General features: G+C 48.6%; 1 protein-coding gene across 5 annotated transcripts in view; it reads left to right on the forward strand.

The window, feature by feature from the left end:
- The window catches only part of DNAH1 (dynein axonemal heavy chain 1), a 144,992-nt gene that overhangs the window by 110,009 nt on the left and 12,635 nt on the right, over nt 1-22,348 (forward strand). For 4 of the 5 annotated variants that reach the window (XM_030568242.1, XM_030568245.1, XM_030568244.1 and 1 more), the window contains 12 exons: nt 467-598; nt 1,183-1,308; nt 2,701-2,820; nt 5,502-5,651; nt 5,969-6,129; nt 12,021-12,246; nt 12,349-12,544; nt 13,785-13,936; nt 16,029-16,225; nt 16,819-16,963; nt 20,017-20,175; nt 20,750-20,881. In XM_030568242.1, coding sequence (XP_030424102.1) covers nt 467-598; nt 1,183-1,308; nt 2,701-2,820; nt 5,502-5,651; nt 5,969-6,129; nt 12,021-12,246; nt 12,349-12,544; nt 13,785-13,936; nt 16,029-16,225; nt 16,819-16,963; nt 20,017-20,175; nt 20,750-20,881 — 1,896 coding nt within the window. The remainder of the gene's footprint in view (nt 1-466; nt 599-1,182; nt 1,309-2,700; nt 2,821-5,501; nt 5,652-5,968; nt 6,130-12,020; nt 12,247-12,348; nt 12,545-13,784; nt 13,937-16,028; nt 16,226-16,818; nt 16,964-20,016; nt 20,176-20,749; nt 20,882-22,348) is intronic. The other variant, XM_030568243.1, reaches the window with a different exon arrangement.

A 22,348-nucleotide genomic window follows, 5' to 3' on the forward strand; every position in this document is an offset into this window, starting at 1 on the left:
CTGCTTGCGGGCTCATGGGGCTAACAATAAAGGTCTTATCTCTACAGGCTGCTTCTAATGGCATTTTCTGCCACACAGCTCATGCCAGTAACAGGATAGACCCACTGGGCCAGATCCTGGCCCCAACTGTGACCACTCAAAGGGGTTAGGAAGCTGGTTTAAACACTCAGCTGCCGGTTGCTCTAGCATGGGAGAATCCCTGGGTGACAAAGCTGCCTTCCAACACCTCCTGTCCCAGCCCCAGTATGGAGGGTGTGCCTGAGATAGGCCAGGGGCATGATGAGAACATCACCTAAGCCCTGGCGATATGCAGCTCCTGGGTGGGGCCATTGTGGCTGATCATAGTTTAAAAGTGTCATTGGAGCAGTGGCACAGCTAGGGCACCCCTCGTAGGGATGTGGGCCATAGGAATGGGGTTGTGCTATGAGAAAGCTGGCTGGTGATCTGGTGTGTGTGGTTATTCCAGTTAATTAATGGCCTGGCAGATGAGAAGGTGCGCTGGCAGGACACGGTCCAGAACCTGGATTATATGATCAACAATGTCGCAGGAGATGTGCTGATTTCAGCTGGCTTCGTGGCATACCTGGGCCCTTTCACAGTAAGCAGATAACTGGAGCTCTTTCTTGGAAGGAGCTGAGTACAGCTTTCCACCTCTCTTAATCTCAGGGTCTAGAATTCAGCCTCTCTTCTTTGTTGGTAGATCAGCTTCCAAAAGCTGAAGGGAAAAACAGATCACTGGGACAAATTCAGCTCTCAGTGATGCCAAGACAATTGCATTGAAGTTAAAGAGATTGTGCTAGTGTTACAGCACAGAACTTGGTCTGGTGCCCAAGAACTGTCAGCTCACTTCAGTTATCCAATTCAGCTAGTAATTGGACTGCCTGTGGGGTTCCCAAAAGCATAGTCTCTATGTTTGGCCCTTAAAGAGGGAAGATTTCTGAGGCAATTTGAAGGATGTCACCGGGAAATCTAAACCCTGTAGAGGCTGTGCCATGGAGCACGCATGCAGCAACCAGGCAAATGGATCTCAAGTTTCCCCTTGGTCTGTTAAAGAGGTTAGGCTGAGCCATGGAGCGGGATTTGAACATGAACAGCAGTCGGAAGGTTGATTTTAAAAGCAAATCGCGCCAATGCATAGTTCGCACTAGTCTCTGACTGATGGAGCGTTGCTTCTCTTGGCAGGGCCAGTACCGCACAGCACTATGTGAGGACTGGTTAAAGAAACTGGAGGAACACGACGTCCCACACACCAGGGAGCCAAACTTGATAAGCACTCTGGGAGACCCAGTGAAAATCAGATCATGGCAGGTATGTGGTGGATAAGAGCATTAATGCAAACTGATGTGTTGCATGATGCTAATCCATTCTGTGCAATGAAAACCAAAGGACAATGCCAGGGACGAAGCAAAGAATTTGGATAGCAGGGGCAGCCAGTTTCCTGGCACACGTGACCAAGGGAGAGATCCCAGAAAGGAGCAGCCTGTACAGCTACTAAAAGGACAGGAGCATCCCAGCAAGTGATCCAGCAGGAGCAGCCAAAGGCCAGTTATGTAGGGCACTGATAAGAACAGCACAGCCCTAGCTAACACTACTGTCTGACTGCTTGTACTGATAGCAAATATCTGGAAGAGGTTCCTCTCCACAGGCAGACCTAGTATAATAAAAGGAAGAATCATCCCAGTCTTGGCCTGTGAATTAGCTGCATTGTGTAATGGGTTGCCTGTCTAGACCCATATGAATTCCCACCTATGCTACAGATTTCCCTGTGTTATAACATTGTAGAGCCCTGGCCACGTTCAAACAGCTTTGACTCTCTGTGGAGGAGACCAAGTCCTGTAACCACATATTATGGAACAAGGCTAAATCCCTGGATGCAAATCCTGAGCTGCTCTCAGCAAGGCCAGTGCAAAAGTGACTTTAAGCCACATTTAATCTTGGCATCAGCCAGCTGCCAGGCTAGCTCCTGGCACATATTGGAGCAGCAGGAGGGCCATTCTACACTAATTGCCCATGCCATCAAGAAGCTGTTCTCGCTGGCAGGACAGTGACATAGGGATGGATAGGCCATGTCCCTTCTCCTTGATTCCCCACCTCATGCTCTACATTACTCAAAGATCCCCCTTCACAATGGGAATCCTCAAGAGGCTGGTTATGGTGACTTTAGAACTGTTTTGAGCAGTGTAAAGGAACTTTATTGTGGTGGAGGACCTGGCCCTGGTCTCTGCACGTCTGTAGCATAGCTCTATGTCATGGCATGGTTCCCTCCACTAAAGCAAGACCAGATCCTGTTTAAACACTGCTGGTGCTAGCAAGACTCTTAACGCAGCTTCCCTGATAGTGAGGAGAGGGCTTTTTGGTGAGAAGGATGTTTTAGAACCATGCTTGGGGATCTAGCCTAAAAAATAGTTTGGCTAGCACATTTCTCAAGAGAAGAATTACTGTCCTCCCTGGTCAGAGAAGCATTGTTAGAACCTTGCTAGCTGCAACGGTGTTTAAATGTGGTTGTAGTTGGCTAGGTTCTGAATCCAGTTTGTATAAGATCCATGTGAGTTACTCAGATGTGTGTATCAGACGTTAATGTGCTGCAAGAGGGATAGCTCTGCAATTTATCAAACACTGAACTGTGGCAGAAAAGAATGCCTATGTTGTAAGACACAGTTGCTGTTAAACCATCTGATGTGCTTTTTCGGCTGTGATCAGATTGCCGGCTTGCCTAATGACACCCTGTCTGTGGAGAATGGAGTAATAACACAGTTTTCACAGCGCTGGACTCACTTCATAGACCCCCAGGGACAAGCCAACAAATGGATCAAGAACTTGGTAAGGGCTTCTGCCACTCTTGACAAGTGGGTAGCCAAGTTTGCTGGGATCCTTCCATTGTTCCAGCCTCAGGGTCAGAAGATTCCCAATGGTTCCTTCTATTTTTTTTCCCTCCCTCTCTTCCTTTCCTTCCTTTTACAATAGACCAGGGGTCTGCAACCTTTCAGAAGTGCTGTGCCGAGTCTTCATTTATTCACTCTAATGTAAGGCTTCACATGCCGGTAATACATTTGAATGTTTTTTTAGAAGGTCTCTCTATAAGTCTATAATATATAACCAAACTACTATTATATGTAAAGTAAACCAGATTTTCAAAATGTTTCAGAAGCTTTATTTAAAATTAAATTAAAATGCAGATCTTATTAGTTTAGTGTGATCCTTGCCCTTGCTTTTCCTTGCTGAGTTTTCCAATGTCTGGTGGCACCTATTTAGATACTTTAAGCTACACACAGGCTTCTGAGTGATCAGTTGATAACTGACTGGCAGGAGGTCAGCGGCTGGAACCCCAGATTGGCAGCTGAGGTGAGTGGAGCTGGCGTCTGGTAGGGCTGAGCAGGGCCAGAAGCCTGGACCCTGTCTGGCAGGGGGCCTGCGCTGGAACTCCAACTGGAAGCAAGGTGAGTGGGGCTTCAGGGACCCCGACTGGCAAGGGGCCAGCAGCCAGAACCCCAGAGCGGTGGTGGGCTGACTGCCACTGCTCTGGGGTTTCCACTACTGGCTCCTGCCAGCTGGGGTCTCAGCCTGCTGCCAGCCTGGGGTTCCTTCCCCCAGGCCAGCAGTGGGTACTGAGTAGGGCTGAGGTGGGGACGACCCTGGCTGGCAAGGGACCAGCAGCGGGAACGCCAGAGTAGCAGCAGGCTGAGCAGCTCAGCCTGCCGCTGCTCTGGGGTTTCCACCACCAGCTCCTTGCCAGCTGGGGTCTCAGCCCGCTGCCAGCCTGGGGTTCCTTCCCCCAGGCCAGTAGCTGACGCTGAGTGGGACTGGTGGCAGGACCCCGGCTGGCAGGCGCCGGTGGTGGAAACCCCAGAGCGGTGACGGGCTGAGCTACTCAGCCCGCCCCCACTCTGGGGTTTCAGCTGCTGGCCCCTTTGCCAGCTGGGGTCTCAGCCTGCCACCAGCCTGGGGTTTCTTCCCCCAGACCAGCAGCAGATGCTGAGTGGGACCAGGCGGGACCCCAGCTGGTAAGGGGCCAGCGGCAGGAACCCCAGAGCGGCAGCGGGCTGAGCAGCTAGCCCGCCCTGTGTGCCATGAAAAATTGGCTCACGTGCCACTTTTGGCACACATGCCGTAGGTTGCCGACCCCTGAAATAAACTCTATTTGGAGTTGTGTATAGAGAGGCCTTAAATCCCTTGGGGGTAGGATTTTTGTAGGGAAAGGACAAGGAAAAAATCCACCACTGCAAAGCCTCACCCATCCCAGAGTCAGACAGAATAGATGAGCTTTGCAGTTTGCCTTAAAGGTCCACAGATTCAGGCTACTTTCACTAAGGTGGGAGAAGAGTCCAGGGCCCTCACTGAGCACTTCTGTTGTTTTATACCAAGAGAGCTCCAGCCTGAGACCGATTCCTGACCATAACTGTGGCAGGATAGCTCAGGGAGGAGAGAGGAAGTCTCCTTTGCAAGCTTTGAGAGGCAGTGTGGCCTAGTGACTAATGTACTGGACTGGGATGCAGGAGACCTGGCCTCTTGGGTGTCTTTGGGCAACTCACTTTAACCGCTCTGTGCCTCAGTTTCCCCCATCTGTAAAGTGGAGATAATGATACTGCCTCTTGAGTAAAGTGCTTTAAGATCTACTGATGAAAAGTGTATAAGAGCTAGGTATTATTCTTAGAGCCAAAGCACTCACCATGTCTTATGTTCGGCTGCCGAGACGCAGTTTGTTCTATATTATCTGCCTCCAGACTGCTGTACATGTGGAGAGTTTCCAGACAGAGACACTGGTGCTTTAAAGCAGCATCAGCCCTCTAGTGCAGGGGTGGAGTGTGTGTGGGGGGAAATTTAGCAACTTTCCTTACTGCTGCTGCTGCTCCTCTATTCCCTGGAGACTTCTGTATTCCCACCTGGCTACTCCTGCCTTGCAGGCTAGTCAGATCTTTGCGCCCTTAAGCACTGAAGGGCGAGGGATTCCACTAAAGTTGCAGCTATGAAAGCAGGAAGTCAGGAAATGCAAAACATACCCATATTACCTTGGCCACATTGCACTTAGTAGGCATTTGCTACAAGGTCCTGATAGGTAACACAGATGAAGCCTTTATACTTCCTTCTTTTTTTTTTTTTGTATTTGCAATCTTAATGTTGCAGTAGCACAGTTATTTGTTTAGGCCTGGTCTACACTGGGGGGCGAGCTAAGTCGGTCTAAGTTATTCAACTTGAGCTACGAAAATAGCGTAGCTGAAGTCAAAGTACTTAGAGCTACTTATCATAGTGTCTTCATTGCGGTAGGTCAACTGTTGCCGCTCCCCCGTCTACTCCGTCTACACTTCTCGCTCTGGTGGAGAGTTGAGGGGATAGCACTTGGTGGTCGATTTATCGTGTCTTCACCAGACATGATAAATCAACCCCCGGTGGATCGATTCCTCTGCCGTAAGGGTAGACATGCCCTAAAGTGCATAAGCAGTTTGGCTCCCCTGCTTTGCCCACGCCTACACTCTAGACTCCCCTCTCACCATCTTGCCCTTCAGGAGAAGGAGAACGGTTTGGAGGTGGCTAAGCTGAGCGACCGGGACTTTCTGCGCAGCTTGGAGAACTCCATTCGCTTCGGGAAGCCGTTCCTGCTGGAGAACGTAGGGGAGGAACTGGATCCGGCTCTAGAGCCCGTCTTGCTGAAACAGGTTCTTCCTTGCTGTTTGTCTGACTAGATGAGCAGGAAGGCTGGCTGGCCTGGAGCTGGGGTGGGGTGGAGTGGGCTCTCCAGCACTGGCATGAAGAACGGCTTTGTCCTCCCTTAGTGAAGATGTGTCTAGTAAGGTTGAGATTTTGGATGCAAAGAATTTAGATGCTTAGTACAAATTAATGGAAATTGTGCCTCTAAATCTCCTAAATGGCTTTGAAAATCTTTATCTAGCCTCTTATGACAGGCTCTCAGCACATCTATGTTTTTTAAATGTAGACGTTCCAACTTGTGTTGTCCATGTCCCTCTCTTTACAGATTTATAAACAGCAAGGCAGCACGGTACTGAAGCTGGGAGATACGGTTATTCCATACCATGAGGACTTCAAGATGTACATCACCACCAATCTGCCCAATCCCCACTATACGCCAGAGATCTCCACCAAGCTCACGCTGATTAACTTCACCCTCTCGCCCAGGTAACCGGTCACCCCTTTGTATCAGTAGCCACTGAACAGTTGCCAATATTGGCCACTTTCCTGCTTCTGGGCTCTTGAAATCAAACTCAGCATGGAGTAAGTAAGGATGGTCCTGTGCTTAGGGTACGAGCCTGGAATTCTAGAGATCTGGGTTCAATTTCTGCCCTGCCACAGACTTCCTGACTTTGGGCAAGTGACTTAGGGCAGGTCTATGCTACAAGGCTAAGTCAACCTAAGTTACGCAACTCCAGCTCTGTGAATAACGTAGCTGGAGTTGACGTACCTTAGATCAACCCACTGCAGTGTCTACACCAACAGGGGAGTTTCAGTGGGAGTGCTGTTGGAGGAGCAGGTTTTTGTAGTTTTTGTAGTTTGTGGTGTTTGTGTGTGAGTGAGTGTGTGTGCAGGCTGCTAGGGGCTGTGTGCTGGGAGCGAGGCTGAGCCCTGAGTTGGGGGGCGGGGCTTACCTGATTAGGGGTCCTATATAAGGAGCCAGGCACTCAGGCAGCGGCACAGTCAGCTGCAGCGGCACAGGAGGCGGCGAACAGAGCAGCTAACAGGGGAGTTTCAGTGGGAGTTTACAGGGGAGACCAAGGCAGAGGAACCAGGAAGGCAGACTAGGGAAGAGGCAGGGGTCTGCCAGCAGCCCAACGCTTGTTGGTGGCCTGCAGTGTAGTGTGAGGCGTGGATTGTCAGGCACAGAGTTGGAGTGCTACGATGGAGGCGGAGGTAGCAGGTGCAGACACACTGAGGATGACCGGATGCGGTAGCTGCGGCATGTACATGGTCCTAGAGGGAGCACCTGAAAGGAGTTTCATCTGCATGAAGTGCCGCCTGATAGAGCTGCTGGAGGAAAAGGTAAGGGGACTGGAGATGCAAGTGGAAACTCTGGCTGAGTTTAGAAGGGGATTTGAGCAGATGATGGAACACAGACATGATGAGGCACAGGGGACAAGCTCAGACGAGCTGATAGAAGCAGGACCAAAGTACTCTGAGGAGGGGCTGCTGGGTGAAGAAAGTGGACGGTGGAAGCACGTGACTAGGAGAACCAGCCAGAGGAAAAGACGGGCCAGCGATGGAGAAATAGAACTCAGGAACAGGTTTTGCTGAGTTGGGAAATGAAGATGGAGCACAGCAGGCTGCTGAAGGAGAAAAGGCGAGGAAGAAGAGGTGAGCAGCTAGTCCTGCAGAAGGAGGGGAGGAGTCAGTGGAGGCGACACCAAGTATGAGCCCTAGGAGGATTGTAAGGGCGAATACAAATCAAAAGGAATTGCGACCACCTGCTGTGGGGGATAGACCGCAGAATCACACTGTCGCCAGGAAAAGGCAAGTCTACGTGATTGGAGACTCTTTACTGAGAAGAGTAGATAGGCCTGTAACTAGACCTGATCGGAAGAACAGAAGGGTGTGCTGTCTGCCAGGGGCTAAGATACAGGACGTGGACCTGAGGCTGAATACGATTTTAGCGGGAGCGGGAAAGAATCCGTTGATTATCCTTCATGTGGGAACGAATGATATGGCTAGTTACTCGCTGGACTGTATCAAGGAGGACTATGCCAGACTGGGGAAGAGGCTCAAAGACATCGAGGCTCAGGTGATCTTCAGTGGGATTCTGCCAGTTCCTAGAGCGGGGCGACGAAGGAGTGACAAGATTATGGCGATCAACAGATGGCTTAGGGAGTGGTGTTATAAGGAGGGCTTTGGGATGTACGGTCACTGGGAAGCATTTACGGATAGACGACTGTTCGCTCAGGATGGACTTCATCTAAGCAAGGAGGGAAATAGAATTCTAGGATGGAGGCTCGCCGACCTCATCAAGAGAGCTTTAAACTAGGAAGTTGGGGGAGATGGTTGGGAGATGTTCGGGGAGATCTTCCACACCGGAATAAACCTGGAGAGGAAAGTAAACCAAGTGAGAGGGGATACTCTTGCGGTCCCACGATTTGATCCAAGGAGGAATAGTGGAGTAGAAACCAGAGTAACTGGTGATGCTGGTGGTAAAAGGTCTCTGCACGACGGGGGAAAGAATGTCACTGACGCCAAACGCCGAAAATTAAAAGGTCTGTACACTAATGCGAGGAGCCTAGGTAACAAGATGGAGGAACTGGAGTTACTGGTGCAGGAAGTGAAACCGGATATTATAGGGATAACTGAAACCTGGTGGAATAGTACTCATGACTGGAGCACGGGTATTGAAGGCTATGTGCTGTTTAGAAAAGACAGGAAGAAAGGCAAAGGTGGTGGAGTAGCCTTGTACATCAATGATTAATTAACTGTAGCAAATAAGAAGCGATGGAATGGATAAGACAGAGTCTGTCTGGGCAAAAAATCACACTGAGTAAAAAAGCAACTAGTGCTTCCCCTGAGATAGTGCTTGGCGTGTGCTACAGACCGCCGGGATCTGATTGGGATATGGATAGAGACCTCTTTAATGTCTTTAATGAAGTAAACACAAAGGGGAAATGCGTGATTATGGGGGACTTCAACTTTCCGGATATAGACTGGAGGACGAGTACTTGCAAGAATAATAGGGGTCAGATTTTTCTGGATGTGATAGCGGATGGATTTCTTCATCAAGTAGTTGAAGTACCTACGAGAGGAGATGCCATTTTAGATTTGGTGTTGATGAGCAGTGAGGACCTCGTAGAAGAAATGGTGGTAGGGGACAACCTTGGTTCGAGTGATCATGAGCTGATTCAGTTCAAACTAGATGGAAGGATAAACAAATGTAGATCTGGGATTAGGGTTTTTGACTTCTCGAGGGCTAATTTTAAAGAGTTAAGGAAATTAGTTAGGGAAGTGGATTGGACGGAGGAATTAGTGGATTTAAATGCGGAAGAGGCCTGGAATTACTTTAAGTCGCAGCTGCGGAGACTGTCGGAAGCCTGCATCCCAAGAAAGGGGAAAAATACCATGGGCAGGAGTTGTAGGCCAAACTGGATGAGCAAGCAACTCAGAGAGGGGATTAGACAAAAGCAGAAAGCTTACAGGGAGTGGAAGAAAGGCAGGATCAGTAAGGAAAGCTACCTTGGTGAGGTCAGAACATGTAGGGATAAGTGAGGAAGGCTAAAAGCCGCATTGAACTGGACCTTGCAAAGGGAATCAAAACCAATAGTAAAGGTTCTACAGCAACATAAATAAGAAGAAAACAAAGAAGAAGAAGTGGGGCCGCTATACACTGAGGATGGAATGGAGGTTAAGGATAACCTAGGCATGGCCCAACATCTAAACAAGTACTTTGCCTCAGTTTTTAATAAGACTAGTGAGGAACCTTGCGATGATGGAGGGATGATAAACGGGAATGTGGATATGGAAGTGGATATTACCGCAACTGAGGTAGAGGCCGTACTTGAACAGCTCGATGGGACGAAGTCGGAGGGCCCGACAATCTCCATCCGAGGATATTAAAGGAACTGGCGCGTGAAATTGCGAGAGCCCGTTAGCAAGAATTTTTAAGCAATCGATAAACTCGGGGGTTGTGCCGTAGACTGGAGGATTGCTAATGTAGTTCCTATTTTTAAGAAAGGGAAATAAAGTGATCCGGGTAATTATAGGCCTGTTAGCTTGATGTCTGTAGTATGTAAGGTCTTGGAAAAAATTTTAAGGGAGAGAGAGTTAAGGACATAGAGGTCAATGGTAATTGGGACGAATTGCAACACGGATTTAGTAAAGGTAGATCGTGTCAAACCAATCTGATCTCCTTCTTTGAGAAGATGACGGATTACTTAGATAAAGGAAATGCTGTAGATATAATTTACCTAGATTTCAGTAAGGCGTTCGACACAGTTCCGCACGGGGAACTGTTAGTCAAATTGGAAAAGATGGGAATGAATATGAAAGTTGTAAGGTGGATAAGGAACTGGTTAAAGGGGAGACTCCAGAGGGTCGTATTGAAAGGTGAACTGTCAGGCTGGAAGGAGGTCACTAGTGGAGTCCCTCAAGGATCGGTTTGGGACCGATCTATTTAACCTTTTTATTACTGACCTTGGCACAAAGAGCGGGAATGTGCTAATAAAGTTTGCGGATGACACGAAGCTGGGGGGTATTGCTAACACGGAGAAGGACAGGGATACTATTCAGGAAGATCTGAACCACCTTGTAAACTGGAGTAATAGAAACAGGATGAAATACAATAGTGAAAAGTGCAAGGTTATGCTTTAGGAATTAATAATATGAATTTGGAATATACGTTGGGGGCGCATCAGTTGGAAGCGACGGAGGAGGAGAAGGACCTTGGGGTACTGGTTGATAGCAGGATGACTATGAGTCGCCAATGTGATACGGCTGTTAAAAAAGCAAATGCGATTTTGGGACTGCATCAGGCGGGGTATTTCCTGCAAGGATAAGGAGGTGTTAGTTACCATTATACAAGACGTTGGTGAGACCCCATCTGGATACTGTGTGCAGTTCTGGTGTCCCATGTTCAGAGGATGAATTCAAACTGGAACAGGTTCAGAGACGGGCTACAAGGATGATCCGAGGAATGGAAAAACTGCCGTTATGAAAGGAGACTCAAAGAGCTTGGCTGTTTGCCTGGCCAAAAGAAGGCTGCGGGGAGATATGCTTGCTCTATATAAATATATCGTGGGGTTAACGTTAGGGAGGGAGAGGAATTATTTAGTTTAGTACTAATGTAAGCACGAGACGAATGGGATAAACTGGATATTAGGAATTTTAGACTTGAAATTAGACGAAGGTGTCTAACCATTAGGGGAGTGAAGTTCTGGAACAGCCTTCCGAGGGAAGTAGTGGGGGCAAAAGACTTTCCTGGCTTTAAGACAAAGCTTGATAAGTATATGGAGGGGATGTTATGATAGAGATCGTTAATTTGGGCAATTGATCTTGGAATTACCACCAGATAGGTCTGCTCAATGGTCTGCGGGAGGATGTTGGATGGAATGGGAACTGAGTTACTGCAGAGAATGCCTTCTTGGGTGCTGGCTGGTGACTCTTGCCCACATGCATCCGGGTTTAGCTGATCGCCATATTGGGGTCGGGAAGGAATTTTCCTCCAGGGTGGATTGGCAGGGGCCCTGGAGGTTTTTCCGCCTTCCCCTGCAGCGTGGGGCACGGGTCGCTTGCCTGGTGGTTTCTCTGCAGCTTGAGGTCTTCAAACCAATTTTGAGGATTTCAATAACTCGGTCCTGGGATAGGGGTTGTTATAAAATTGGATGGGTGGGGTTCTTGGCCTCCTTGTGCAGGAGGTCAGACTAGATGATCAGATTGGTCCTTCTGACCGTATGAGTCTATAAACTCTCCCATCGATTCACCTTATGCTTCTCATTCCAGCGGCGTACCGGAGTTCATGGGAGAGTGATTGGTGATCGATTTAGTGGGTCTTCACTAGACCTACTAAATCGACCCCTGGTGGATCGATCACTGTGCAAAGTGGAGACAAGCCCTTAGTTCCTCCGTGATTCATGAAGATAATAGCCTTTCTCTGCCATGCTGGGCTTTTGTGAGATACTCAAGGATTATAGTGATGGGGGTCCATGTACGTACCATAGATAGTTGCACCATGTGACTCCAGAGGAGATGGGACATTTAGATCAGTGGTTCTCAACCACGAGTACGTAGAGGTCTTCCAGAGGGTACATCAGATCATCTAGATATTGGCCTAGTTTTACAACAGGCTACATAAAAAGCACTAGCAAAGTTAGTACAAACTAAAATTTCGTACAATGACTTGTTTGTATTGCTCTGTATACTATACACTGAAATTATTTTATAATTATATGGTAAAAAGGAGAAGGTAGCAATTTTTCAGTAATAGTGTGCTGTGACACTTTTGTATTTTTGTCTGATTGTGTAAGCAAGCAGTTTTTAAGTAAGGTGAAACATGGGGGTATGCTCCAACATCCCAGCGATAACGTCCAAGGGTTTTGTTACAGTGGCTTGGAAGACCAGTTGCTGGGACAAGTGGTAGCTGAGGAGCGACCAGACTTAGAAGAGGCCAAGAACCAGCTGATCATTAGCAACGCCAAGATGAGACAAGAGCTGAAGGAGATAGAGGATCAGATCCTCTACCGGCTAAGCTCCTCTGAGGGAAATCCTGTCGATGACTTGGAGCTCATCAAAGTGCTGGAGGCATCCAAGCTAAAAGCAGGGGAAATCCAGGTAAGTGACTGATTCACAGGCACAGACACCTAGCCCTGGTCAGTTTAATCCTTTACAGAAACATGAAATGTGCAGCTGTGATGCCTCTGAATATTCCCACAGGCCAAAGTGAAAATAGCTGAACAGACAGAAAAAGACATCGACATCACTCGTCTGGAGTACGTGCCTGTAGCTGTCCGCACTCAGATCCTTTACTTCTGCGTTTCTGACCTGTCCAACGTTGACCCCATGTATCAGTATTCGCTTGAGTGGTTCCTTAACATCTTCTTGTCCGGAATCTCAAACTCCGAGAGAGCAGGTACCTCTGAAGGGTTAGGGTGCTTGCTGTGAAAACGTGATCATTGCATGACTTTGCTCAACACCTGGGGGCAAATTCAGCCTTAGTTCAAGTGTGAGACTTAGATCTGGCATAGGCAGGTTTAGTGGAGTTGCTGCAACTCCACTAAACGTGCTTATGCTGGATCTAAGTCTAGCTATAATTGTTTACTGCCACAGTTGCTTGAATGTGGCCTCATTGCCTTCAAGCTTGAAAGTTCCTTCTTTTTTGAGAAACACACAGAGCTGTAATTCAAGATGAAACATGGAGGCATCCTACATCAGCCAGCTTGGCACTGCCAGCATTAGAGAATTTTCTCTGGCTGGGAGCATCTTTCTCCTCCAATGGTTCTCTTCTGAAGCGCCAGATTATTACCTGGTTCAAAACAGGGTAAAGAGCTTGTCCTTACCAGTGAGTGTCTCCACTCCTTCATTTGGGGATTTCTTTTTCCTTGCAGTAAACTTTATTAAGCCCTTCAAGTGCCTCTCAGAGCCTAAGCATCTCCCAGTTCTCTCATTCTAATGTCTATCAACAAGAAGTCATCAGCATGACTTTCTGAGGAGCGAGACAAAGCTCAGAGGAGCTCTGATCCATTCTCTGATAGCATTTTTCCCTGCCTCTGGGACACCAGGCCAGTCCCATGCAAAGATGTTTAATTTCTGGTCAGACTGCTGCTGTTAATTAGAAATACTGAATTTCATGGATCAGGGCATTTAAAATACTGGCAGCACAGAGTAACCTTGAAACTGATGCAAGGGTAAATTCATCTCCCTCAACCACTGCCACTTTGCTGACATCCAAGGAACAGCACAGATATCCAGGCCAGATGCATGTGCCAAGATGTAAACAGGGGGCATGGTTCATTAACATACCACAGCAATATTCTATGCACCTGCAATTAACAGTTATATCGTAAGTGTATTTATAATGGGCCACATCTGGAGGTTCTTCTTAGTGTTTGCCTGAGTCAGTGCCCTCAGGTTTGGATACCCCACTGTTCCTTGTGAAGGAGCAAACTTTCCTGAGCCAGATCTGAAGGAAGCTGAGATGGACAGCAGGAAGGGGCTAAGAGGGATGTGAGCTCCCTGCATAGTTTACACATGTAAACTTGTACACTGAAACATACCCAGAGCCCGGCTGGCAAAGGGCCATGTCTGTACCAAGTATGGGTCCTTTCTCCTCCACTCTCGGCATTTGCTGTTCTGTGCCTGGTTCTTTTCAGACACCTTGAAGAAGCGGATAGTGAACATAAACAATTACCTCACCTTCAGTCTCTACAGCAATGTATGCCGCAGTCTCTTTGAGAAGCACAAGCTCATGTTTGCCTTTCTGATGTGTGTCCGGATCATGATGAATGAAGGGAAAATCAACATGGTGAGTAAACAAACTCCCTTGTCTGTTTAAATGAGAGGATATCCTGGAACAGCCAAAGTCCAGACTGCGCCTACTCCTGAAACTGGGAGCCAGCGTACTTTGTCTGTACAGATAGTTCTACCACCAGGGTCTGATGATTTGGATTGTCTGCCCAAGTTTCTATTCATAAGGGAAGAGTTACTCATCCTGGTCATCTGTTAGGTTGATGTTCTGAATCTTCCAAATGTTCATACATCAAAACATGAGTTCAATCTCCAGGGGTCTCTTCTAGGTAGTTTAGTCTACAACACACACCTTTCTCCAGTATTTGGCTGTGACAAAAATAAAGGGAATTCAGGGTGGTCAATTCTGGCTCATTCATGGATGTTCTGCTATCTGTCCCATTAAAACAGCTTTTCATTGCCACACAAGAGGATTGGCAGATGGTAGAGTGTCTTACCACGCTTAAATAACCAGGGGTTTGCAAGGGTTGGGCTTTCATGCAGAGCTTTGCTTCCAGAAAGATCAAGATGAATCTGGCTAAAGAAAAGGGATTTTACAGAAAATGGGCTAACCAAAATATGACTAAGTTTCAGATGGGCAGCCGTGTTAGTCTATATCCACAAAAACAACGAGTAGTCTGGTAGCACCTTGAAGACTAACAGATTTATTTGAGCATACACTTTCGAAAGTTTATGCCCAAATAAATCTGTTAGTCTTTAAGGTGCCACCAGACTCCCTTCCAGGTTAGATGTCAGTGTCCTTCCTTTTCTTGCTTTGTTAATTAGCTTTCTGCTTTATGCAGTGCTGCTGAGTGAACTTAACCCTGGAACCCCTTGTGCCACAATGAGATCCCAAACCACCTCATCTGCTCATAAAACAGGACTCTGTAGCAGGGAATTAACCACCCATTTGCCAGTTGTAGAGTCTCTAGCGAATGTAGTAGACTTTCTCAAATCCTAGAGAGATAAGGATTGAGGTGCATTGGCAGAGCACTGTGGAGGAAATCTACAGATCTGATCCTGTGACTGTATGGTCAGATCTGTCACTTACCACATGCATCTGTCAGATTCGAACAGTAAGGCAGGGAAACACAGCATGAAGTTACTGTAAGAATTTTGTTTCTTTAACATAGTGTTAGTGCTGTGGGGTGTTGCTATTGCTGCTGGTTTTGGGGGCTCCTGCGTACTCGGCAGCAGCAAAGAGTGCAGCTTGCTGATTCAGCGGACCTCGATGTGATTTTTCTATATGAATACCAGGCTTGGTTCGGTGGCAAAGGCGATCAGCCAGGTTTATTGTCAGCAAAGCATGGTACTTGCGCCCTGTGCTGCAGGTCACAGGGACACTAACACATGTATGCCTGTGACAAGGTAAAGGCTCAGTCAGCATAACAGGGTGCTGTCCCCTACACTGATACAAAGATGCCTCTCCTGCGACCAGGAGCGGCGCCAGGGTTTCTGACACCCTAGGCGGACGGCCATTTCGCCACCCCCCGCCAGTCCGGTGGACCTACCGCAGTCATGCCGGCGGACGGTCCACTGCTGGAAAGGCTCTGGTGGAGCTGCCACAGGCATGACTGTGGTAGGTCCGCCGGAGCCTTTAGACCAGCGCACCCTCCGCCGAAATGACTGCGGCAGCTCCACCGGAGCCTTTCCAGCAGCGGACCATCCGCCGGCATGACTGCAGTAGGTCCACCGGCCCCGCGTGCTGCTCCCCCGGCAAAATAGCGCCCCCCAAAAAAATTCTGGCACCCTAGGCCATTGCCTAGGTCGCCTAAATGGCAGCGTCGGCCCTGCCTGTGACTTCTCCTTTTATACATTGATATGAACAACTTACATATTACTTTCCATGTGTCATTACTATCCTGTATCTTGTACCTGCTCATTCGAACAAAATGTCCTCTCAGGCCAGGAACGTGCTTACTTGGTTAGCTAATATGTGGTGTATTGCTATTCTGCCAAGTGCAGGCCTACTTTGGTTCACCTCCTTTGGTTCATACTGTTCTTCATGCCCCAGCAAGGCTATACGCAGTAGTGACTGTGTCCCACAGTATGACACTGAGATCTTCAAGGCTGAACAGGCTGGCTGTAAATGTGTGCTGTGTGGTCCACAGGATGAATGGCGTTATCTCCTGTCTGGAGGTGCTATTAAAAGGATGAGAGAGAACCCAGCTCCTGAGTGGCTGTATGAGAGAGCCTGGGGTGACATCTTGGCCTTAACCAACCTGAAGAATTTCTCCAGCTTTGCGGATGATTTTGTTGACAATATCCAGGAGTTCCGTGCAATTTTTGACAGTGCTGAGCCGCACAGGTGAGTCCTTCACCCCTTAACTGTGGATCTGAAATCTGTCTCTGTGTGGTGGACAGTACCAGGGCCGGCTCCAGGCCACAGCGCGCCAAGTGCGTGCTTGGGGTGGCATGCCGCGGGGGGCGCTCTGCCGGTTGCCGGGAGGGCGGCAGTGGGCTCTGGTGGACCTCCTGCAGGCTTCCCTGCGGAGGGTCCGCTGGTCCCACGGCTCCGGTGGAATATCCGCAGGCACGCCTGCGGGAGGTCCACCAGAGCCGCGGGACCACCGGACCCTCTGCAGGGAAGCCTGCGGGAGGTCCTCCGAAGCCGCGGGACCAGCGAGCGGCAGAGCGCCCCCCGCGGCGTGCCACCATGCTTGGGGCAGCGAAATTGCTAGAGCCGGCCCTGGGCAGTACAGACCCTTCTCCCGCAATAATACAGCCATATTGCCTGGAAAAAGAATCACTAAAATCCAGGCACTGACCACACATGATCTCAGAAAATCCTGGTGCATATTCACCTGGTTTTAGGAGACTTGTTTTCCTTGGGCTGATGTATTTGGCATCTGTTTCCATCCCCAGAGAGTAACCCAAAGTCAGTGTGTGATTCTCTTGCAGAGAGCCCTTGCCTGGGAAGTGGGACAGCACATTGGACTCCTTCCAGAAGCTGCTGCCCCTACGCTGTCTGCGAGGGGATAAGGTCACCAACGCCATGCAGGATTTTGTGGCCATGAATCTGGACCAGCGCTTTATCGAACCACAGGTAACTGGTCAATGCCATGGCAGAAGGCATTTCCATTGAGAATGGATGGGAATGATGCAAACTGACTGTGCGCTGCCCTTGATCACCCCAGCCAGGCTAGCGGCAGATGCTGATTTAGCTTTAAATGGATGCTTTACAACATCCCTTGTTTAAATAATGCCTAGCTCTTATACAGCACTTTTCATCAATAGATCTCAAAACCCTTTGTAAAGCAGGTCAGTGTCATTATCTCCATTTTTCAGATGGGTAAACTGAGGCATTGAGCACTGAGGTGACTTGGCCAAAGTCAACAGGCCAGTGGCAGAGCCACGCGTAGAATCCAGGCCTCCTGAGTCCCAGTCCAGTGCTCTATCCACCAGCCACACTGTCTATACTCACTGAGTGAGTATTGGGTGGTGATGGATACACCCACTGCCCTTTAACCTCAGAATTACTGTTAATGTGGAACTAACAACCATACACTGAAGACTACCCAGTACAAGGCTGGGCAAACTTTTTGGCCTTAAGGCCACATCAGGGAATAGAAATCATATGCAGGGCCATGAATGCTCACAAAATTGGGGTTGTGGTATGGGGGTTGGGCTCTGGGGTGGGGTTGGGGATGAGAGGTTTGGGGTACAGGTGCAGCGGCGGCTCCAGGCACCAGCACTTCAAGCGCATGCCTGGGGCGGCAAGCCACGGGGGACACCCTAGCGGTCCCTGCGAGGGCAGCAGGCAGGCAGCCTTCGGCGGCTTGCCTGCGGGCGGTTTGCCAGTCCTGCGGATTCGGCAGCAGGTATTCCGAAGCCGCGGGACCGGCAGACCTCCTGCAGGCAAGCCGCCGAAGGCAGCCTGCCTGCCGTGCTTGGGACAGCAAAAAAGCTAGAGCCGCCCCATGCAGGAGGGTATTCTGGGCTGGGATTGAGGGGTTTAGAGAGCGGGAGGGGGATCAGGGCTGAGGCAGAGGGTTGGGGCATGGGGAGAGGCTCAGGGGTGCAGACCCGGCCGGAGCGAGGCTGAGTCGTGTGGTGCGGCCCCCACCCAGCAGCCCGGCCAGAGCGGGGCTGAGCTGTGTGGTGCGGCCCCGACCCAGAGCCCCAGCTGGAGTGGGGCTGAGCCGCTTGGTGCCGCTCAGGGGCTGGCTTAAAACAGCTGGCGGGCTGGATCCAGCCCGTGGGCCGTGGTTTGCCTGCCCTGACCCAGTAGGATCAAAGGCAGAGAGGAGGCATGGCTGGAGGTTACAGCAGAGATTAGGAAGGCAGAAGGCCTAGATTCTGTACTCCACTTTGCTCTGAGAACTTGAGCACGTCATTGGAAGGATGTGTGCCTCAGTTTTCCCATCTGGAAAAGGTAGGTACTTACCAGCCTTTTTAAAGCCATGTGAGAGAGGTGGGTTAAAGATGCCATAGGAATGCAAAGCAAGCATCGCCATCATCAACATTGTGCAGAGCAGAGTTTTTCAATGCAGCATCCTTAATATATCACTTGGAAGTGCAAAGCAGCATTTAGGCATGTACAGTCTTGTCGACACTAGAAAGCTATAGTGCTTTAACTATACTAGGATAATGAAAGTGGCACAACCCCCCTAGTGTGGTTGCATTTATACCATTATGAAGTTGCTTTATGCTATAGCGGTTCTCATATAGGAAGGGAAATAACCTATACAGCTACAAGGCTTCTTCATACCGATATAGCTACATCCATACTATGGGTCGTGCTGATCTAACTTAAGGTACGTCTACCATCATGGCTGTGCATAGAGTAGAGACGCTGCATGCCTAGCTAACACAGGTATAGATAGCAGTCTAGGCGGTGAGGCCCAGTTTAGGCGAGTAGAGGAGAGTAAGTTCCCTACATGCCTGAACTATTAGGGTCTGTACTCTGTATAGCTTTCTACGCACCCAAGCAGCACCTTTCCCATCTACACTGCTATTGTTAGCAGTGTAGTGTCCCACTGCTGGAGCCTTTCTCCTCTGCCTCCCCTCTGCTGGAGGGTTTCACTGCAATGTGCAGCCACACGTGTAGTACCTGTACGCTATCGGCTGCCAGAAGTGTAGACATAGCCTATATCTGTAAACAAGCATACCCCTAACTGCCCTAGCTATACCAGCCCCCCTCTACTGTGTATAGCAGGTCTCAGTAACTAGCTTATGCACCTGATGCCTGTCAGCAACCAAAGGTGGGACTTTAACATCTTATGAGAAGTATCCCCATATTTACGAATTGGGCCTCCAGTGTCAAAGCCCTGGCAGAGCCAGGGGTAGCAGACTGAGAAGCAGTCCTTGCATATCGTCTGCTTGCCAGTTTTAACATCAAGCAGTTCAAACAACCCTTTTGAGAGCATTCTGTAAAGAAAATGCAGGAATTCCCACGTGTCAGCCAATGGCTTCTGTTCGATTAGGGTAAAAAAGACATGTCTAGGCAGAAGTGTGTGGGTAGCTGTCTGCCTGCCAGATGCACCATTTTAAACCAGTTACACATCGGGCCACAATCTTCAAATATGGCTGCCCAGAGTTAGGCACCTAAATCCATATAAAAGGGGCTGGATTTTCAGAGGGGCTTCAGTGGTGGTACCAGGCAGTGATTCACTGGAGGCAACAGGAGGAAGAGATCAATGGTTCCTGGAGCATATGGTGGTGGAAGACATTGCCCACAGGGTGAGTGAGAGTGACTGATGCGGGGAAAAGAGGAAAGAGTTAGAATGGATAACTAAGGAATAGAAGGGGACCAGCCCTCTGATCCAAACCCCGCTACAATCAATGGAGAGACTCCCTTTGGCTTTCTTGAGCTTTGGTTCAGGCCCCCAGGGATACAGTGGCAAATAAGTTAAAAAAGGAGGAAGCAAAGGCCTCTGCACTCGGCCTCCTGAAGCATTATCTGCGTCAAAGACCTGTCTCTAGAACAGATAATTTCCACTCATCAGGAAGACTGTGATTCCTGAGGACAGACATGACAGTGAACATAGTGGCAGAGGCAGGCCGTTGGACCTGAGAGAATGCCTTCTCCCTTTGCTTGCCCTCCCCAGCACAAGTCATCAGATATTACTCTGAGCGAGAAGCCTTCCTGTCTTTCAGACTTCAGACCTCACTGCAGTGTTCAAAGAGTCCACTTCTACTACGCCTTTGATATTCGTGCTCTCACCTGGGACAGACCCAGCTGCTGATCTCTACAAATTTGCTGAAGAAATGAAGTTCTCCAAGAAGCTGACGGCTATTTCCCTGGGCCAGGGTCAGGTAATCCACTAGTTCCACTTCACTCATTCTGAGCAATATAGTCATCTCAGTACATAAGGGTTTACTCCAGGAAAACTAAATCCTACCCCACCATTCTGAAAACGCCCCCTTTGGTCCCAGCTGGTCACAAAGGTTCCTAGTGGCTTGAGGGATTCATTAAGCAGCAACATCCACTCACATTTCTTCAGTGGCTTAGAAATGCCATTGAATTGACATGGACATTTGTAGAATGGACATTTGTAGTTTGTAGTTTCTCTCTCCAATTCTCTTTTGGAGCAGATTTAAAAAAAACAACCTTTATTATAAAAGCAGGTGGAAAGCAAAACTAACTTCAGGCATAGACTTAACTGTGGCCTATGTCCCTCTTATATTGTTAAAATGCTTTTCTGAGACACTGTTTTGGTTGGAATTTTGCCATTTGGTTTATGCGGGCATCAGACCAACAGTTGAGTGGAAAAGTAGCTTAAATGGTTTGAATGTCTTTGAGCACTGATGTCACATGCAGTCATTCTAACAAACAATATAGCATACAGTAGGTATGGTAAAGTTGGGGAATTTTGGTTTTCTTCCTTAGGGTCCCCGAGCCGAGGCTATGATGCGAAGTGCTATGGAACGTGGGAAGTGGGTCTTCTTCCAGAACTGCCACTTAGCCCCAAGCTGGATGCCTTCGCTGGAGAGACTCATGGAGAGCATCAATCCTGACAAGGTTACACAAACACATACATGGATGTTCTCCTTGAATTTCAGCCTGATGTTTTATTCCACAGCTTTACCCAGCTTCCTCTGAACCAGGAAGGAGACTATCTTATCCTGTGATCTCTTTTCTGACACCCATTCAGTGTGGGCAGGGTTAGTTGCCTATTTGATAGGATGTGACTCACCAGTTCCATGATGCACTGCTGCCCTGTGCACACCTCCTCCTCCAGCCCAATGTTAACAATTCTTAATACTTACCTTTTCATATATCAGCTCAGTGACATCACTTCGATGGCACTATAATTGCTCCTATTCTGCCAGTCCAGTTAAGTACCCTCCCTCCATTATCACCTTCCCAGTTCCACCCGCTGTTTCCATCCCAATGATGGAACATTGCACTAGTGTCCTGGTCACTCAGTTGCCTTGTGCTTGGAGCCATCAACCCTTTACTGCCATAATCACTGGCTGACATTTCCAGCCTGGAGTGACACTGAAGCATCTATGTTACACCAACCCTCTTAAGGAAGTTACAGATGTTACTGATCTGATGGAGGAATGATGGCCAGGCCTTGTCACTCTAGAGCTTTCTTCTCTCTTCAGAGAGCCTCCTCAATTGGCTCGTCCAGACTGGGGGGGAAAATCGATCTTAGATACGCAACTTCAGCTACGTGAATAACGTAGCTGAAGTCGAATATCTAAGATCGAATTACTCACCCGTCCAGACGGCGCGGGATCGATGTCCGCGGCTCTCCATGTTGATTCCGGAACTCCGTTGGGGTTGATGGAGTTCCGGAATCGATATAAGCACGCTCGGGGATCGATATATCGCGTCTAGATTAGACGCGATATATCGATCCCCGAGCAATTGATTTTAACCCGCCGATACGGCGGGGTAGTCTGGACGAGGGCAATGACAGAGAGCTGCCTGAGTTGGCTAGAGAGTGGGTAGTAGCTTACAACACTACAGAGAGCACAATAGCACAAGGCCTATGTCCAGTGGAAAAGTCTCCAGTGGGTCTGTTAGTCTACAAGCCTGGACTCATTTTGGGCACTAAGAGGAAACCCAGCAGCTAGAAAAATGTAATTGTTACCACATGTTAGGCACATATCTTGTGGTCATCACCAAGAGGGCTGTAGGTGCTGAAAGCAGTTTTTCTATATCACGTAATGTGTAAATGTTATCGGGCATCCAATCTGAAAAGAATCATAAAATCACAGAAAGGACCATAACTCATAGAAACATAGCTTAATTTTGAGCAAAATGAGCAGGAAGCTTAACTGATAATGCAACTATGTACTCAAAATAGTACAGTTTGGGAAAGTTTGGGAAATATTTAGCCCCAGTGATTTTATGCATTTTCTCATACTTTTGTGCCATTGGTTATGACAATATGAGCTTGTTTCCACCATGTAATACATCAAAATATTTGCCATTGTTGTAGAGTGGACTGATATGAGAAGAAAAATTTGGTCTCCG

The sequence above is a fragment of the Gopherus evgoodei genome, chromosome 7 (assembly GCF_007399415.2).
Source record: "Gopherus evgoodei ecotype Sinaloan lineage chromosome 7, rGopEvg1_v1.p, whole genome shotgun sequence".
Taxonomy (NCBI): domain Eukaryota; kingdom Metazoa; phylum Chordata; order Testudines; family Testudinidae; genus Gopherus; species Gopherus evgoodei.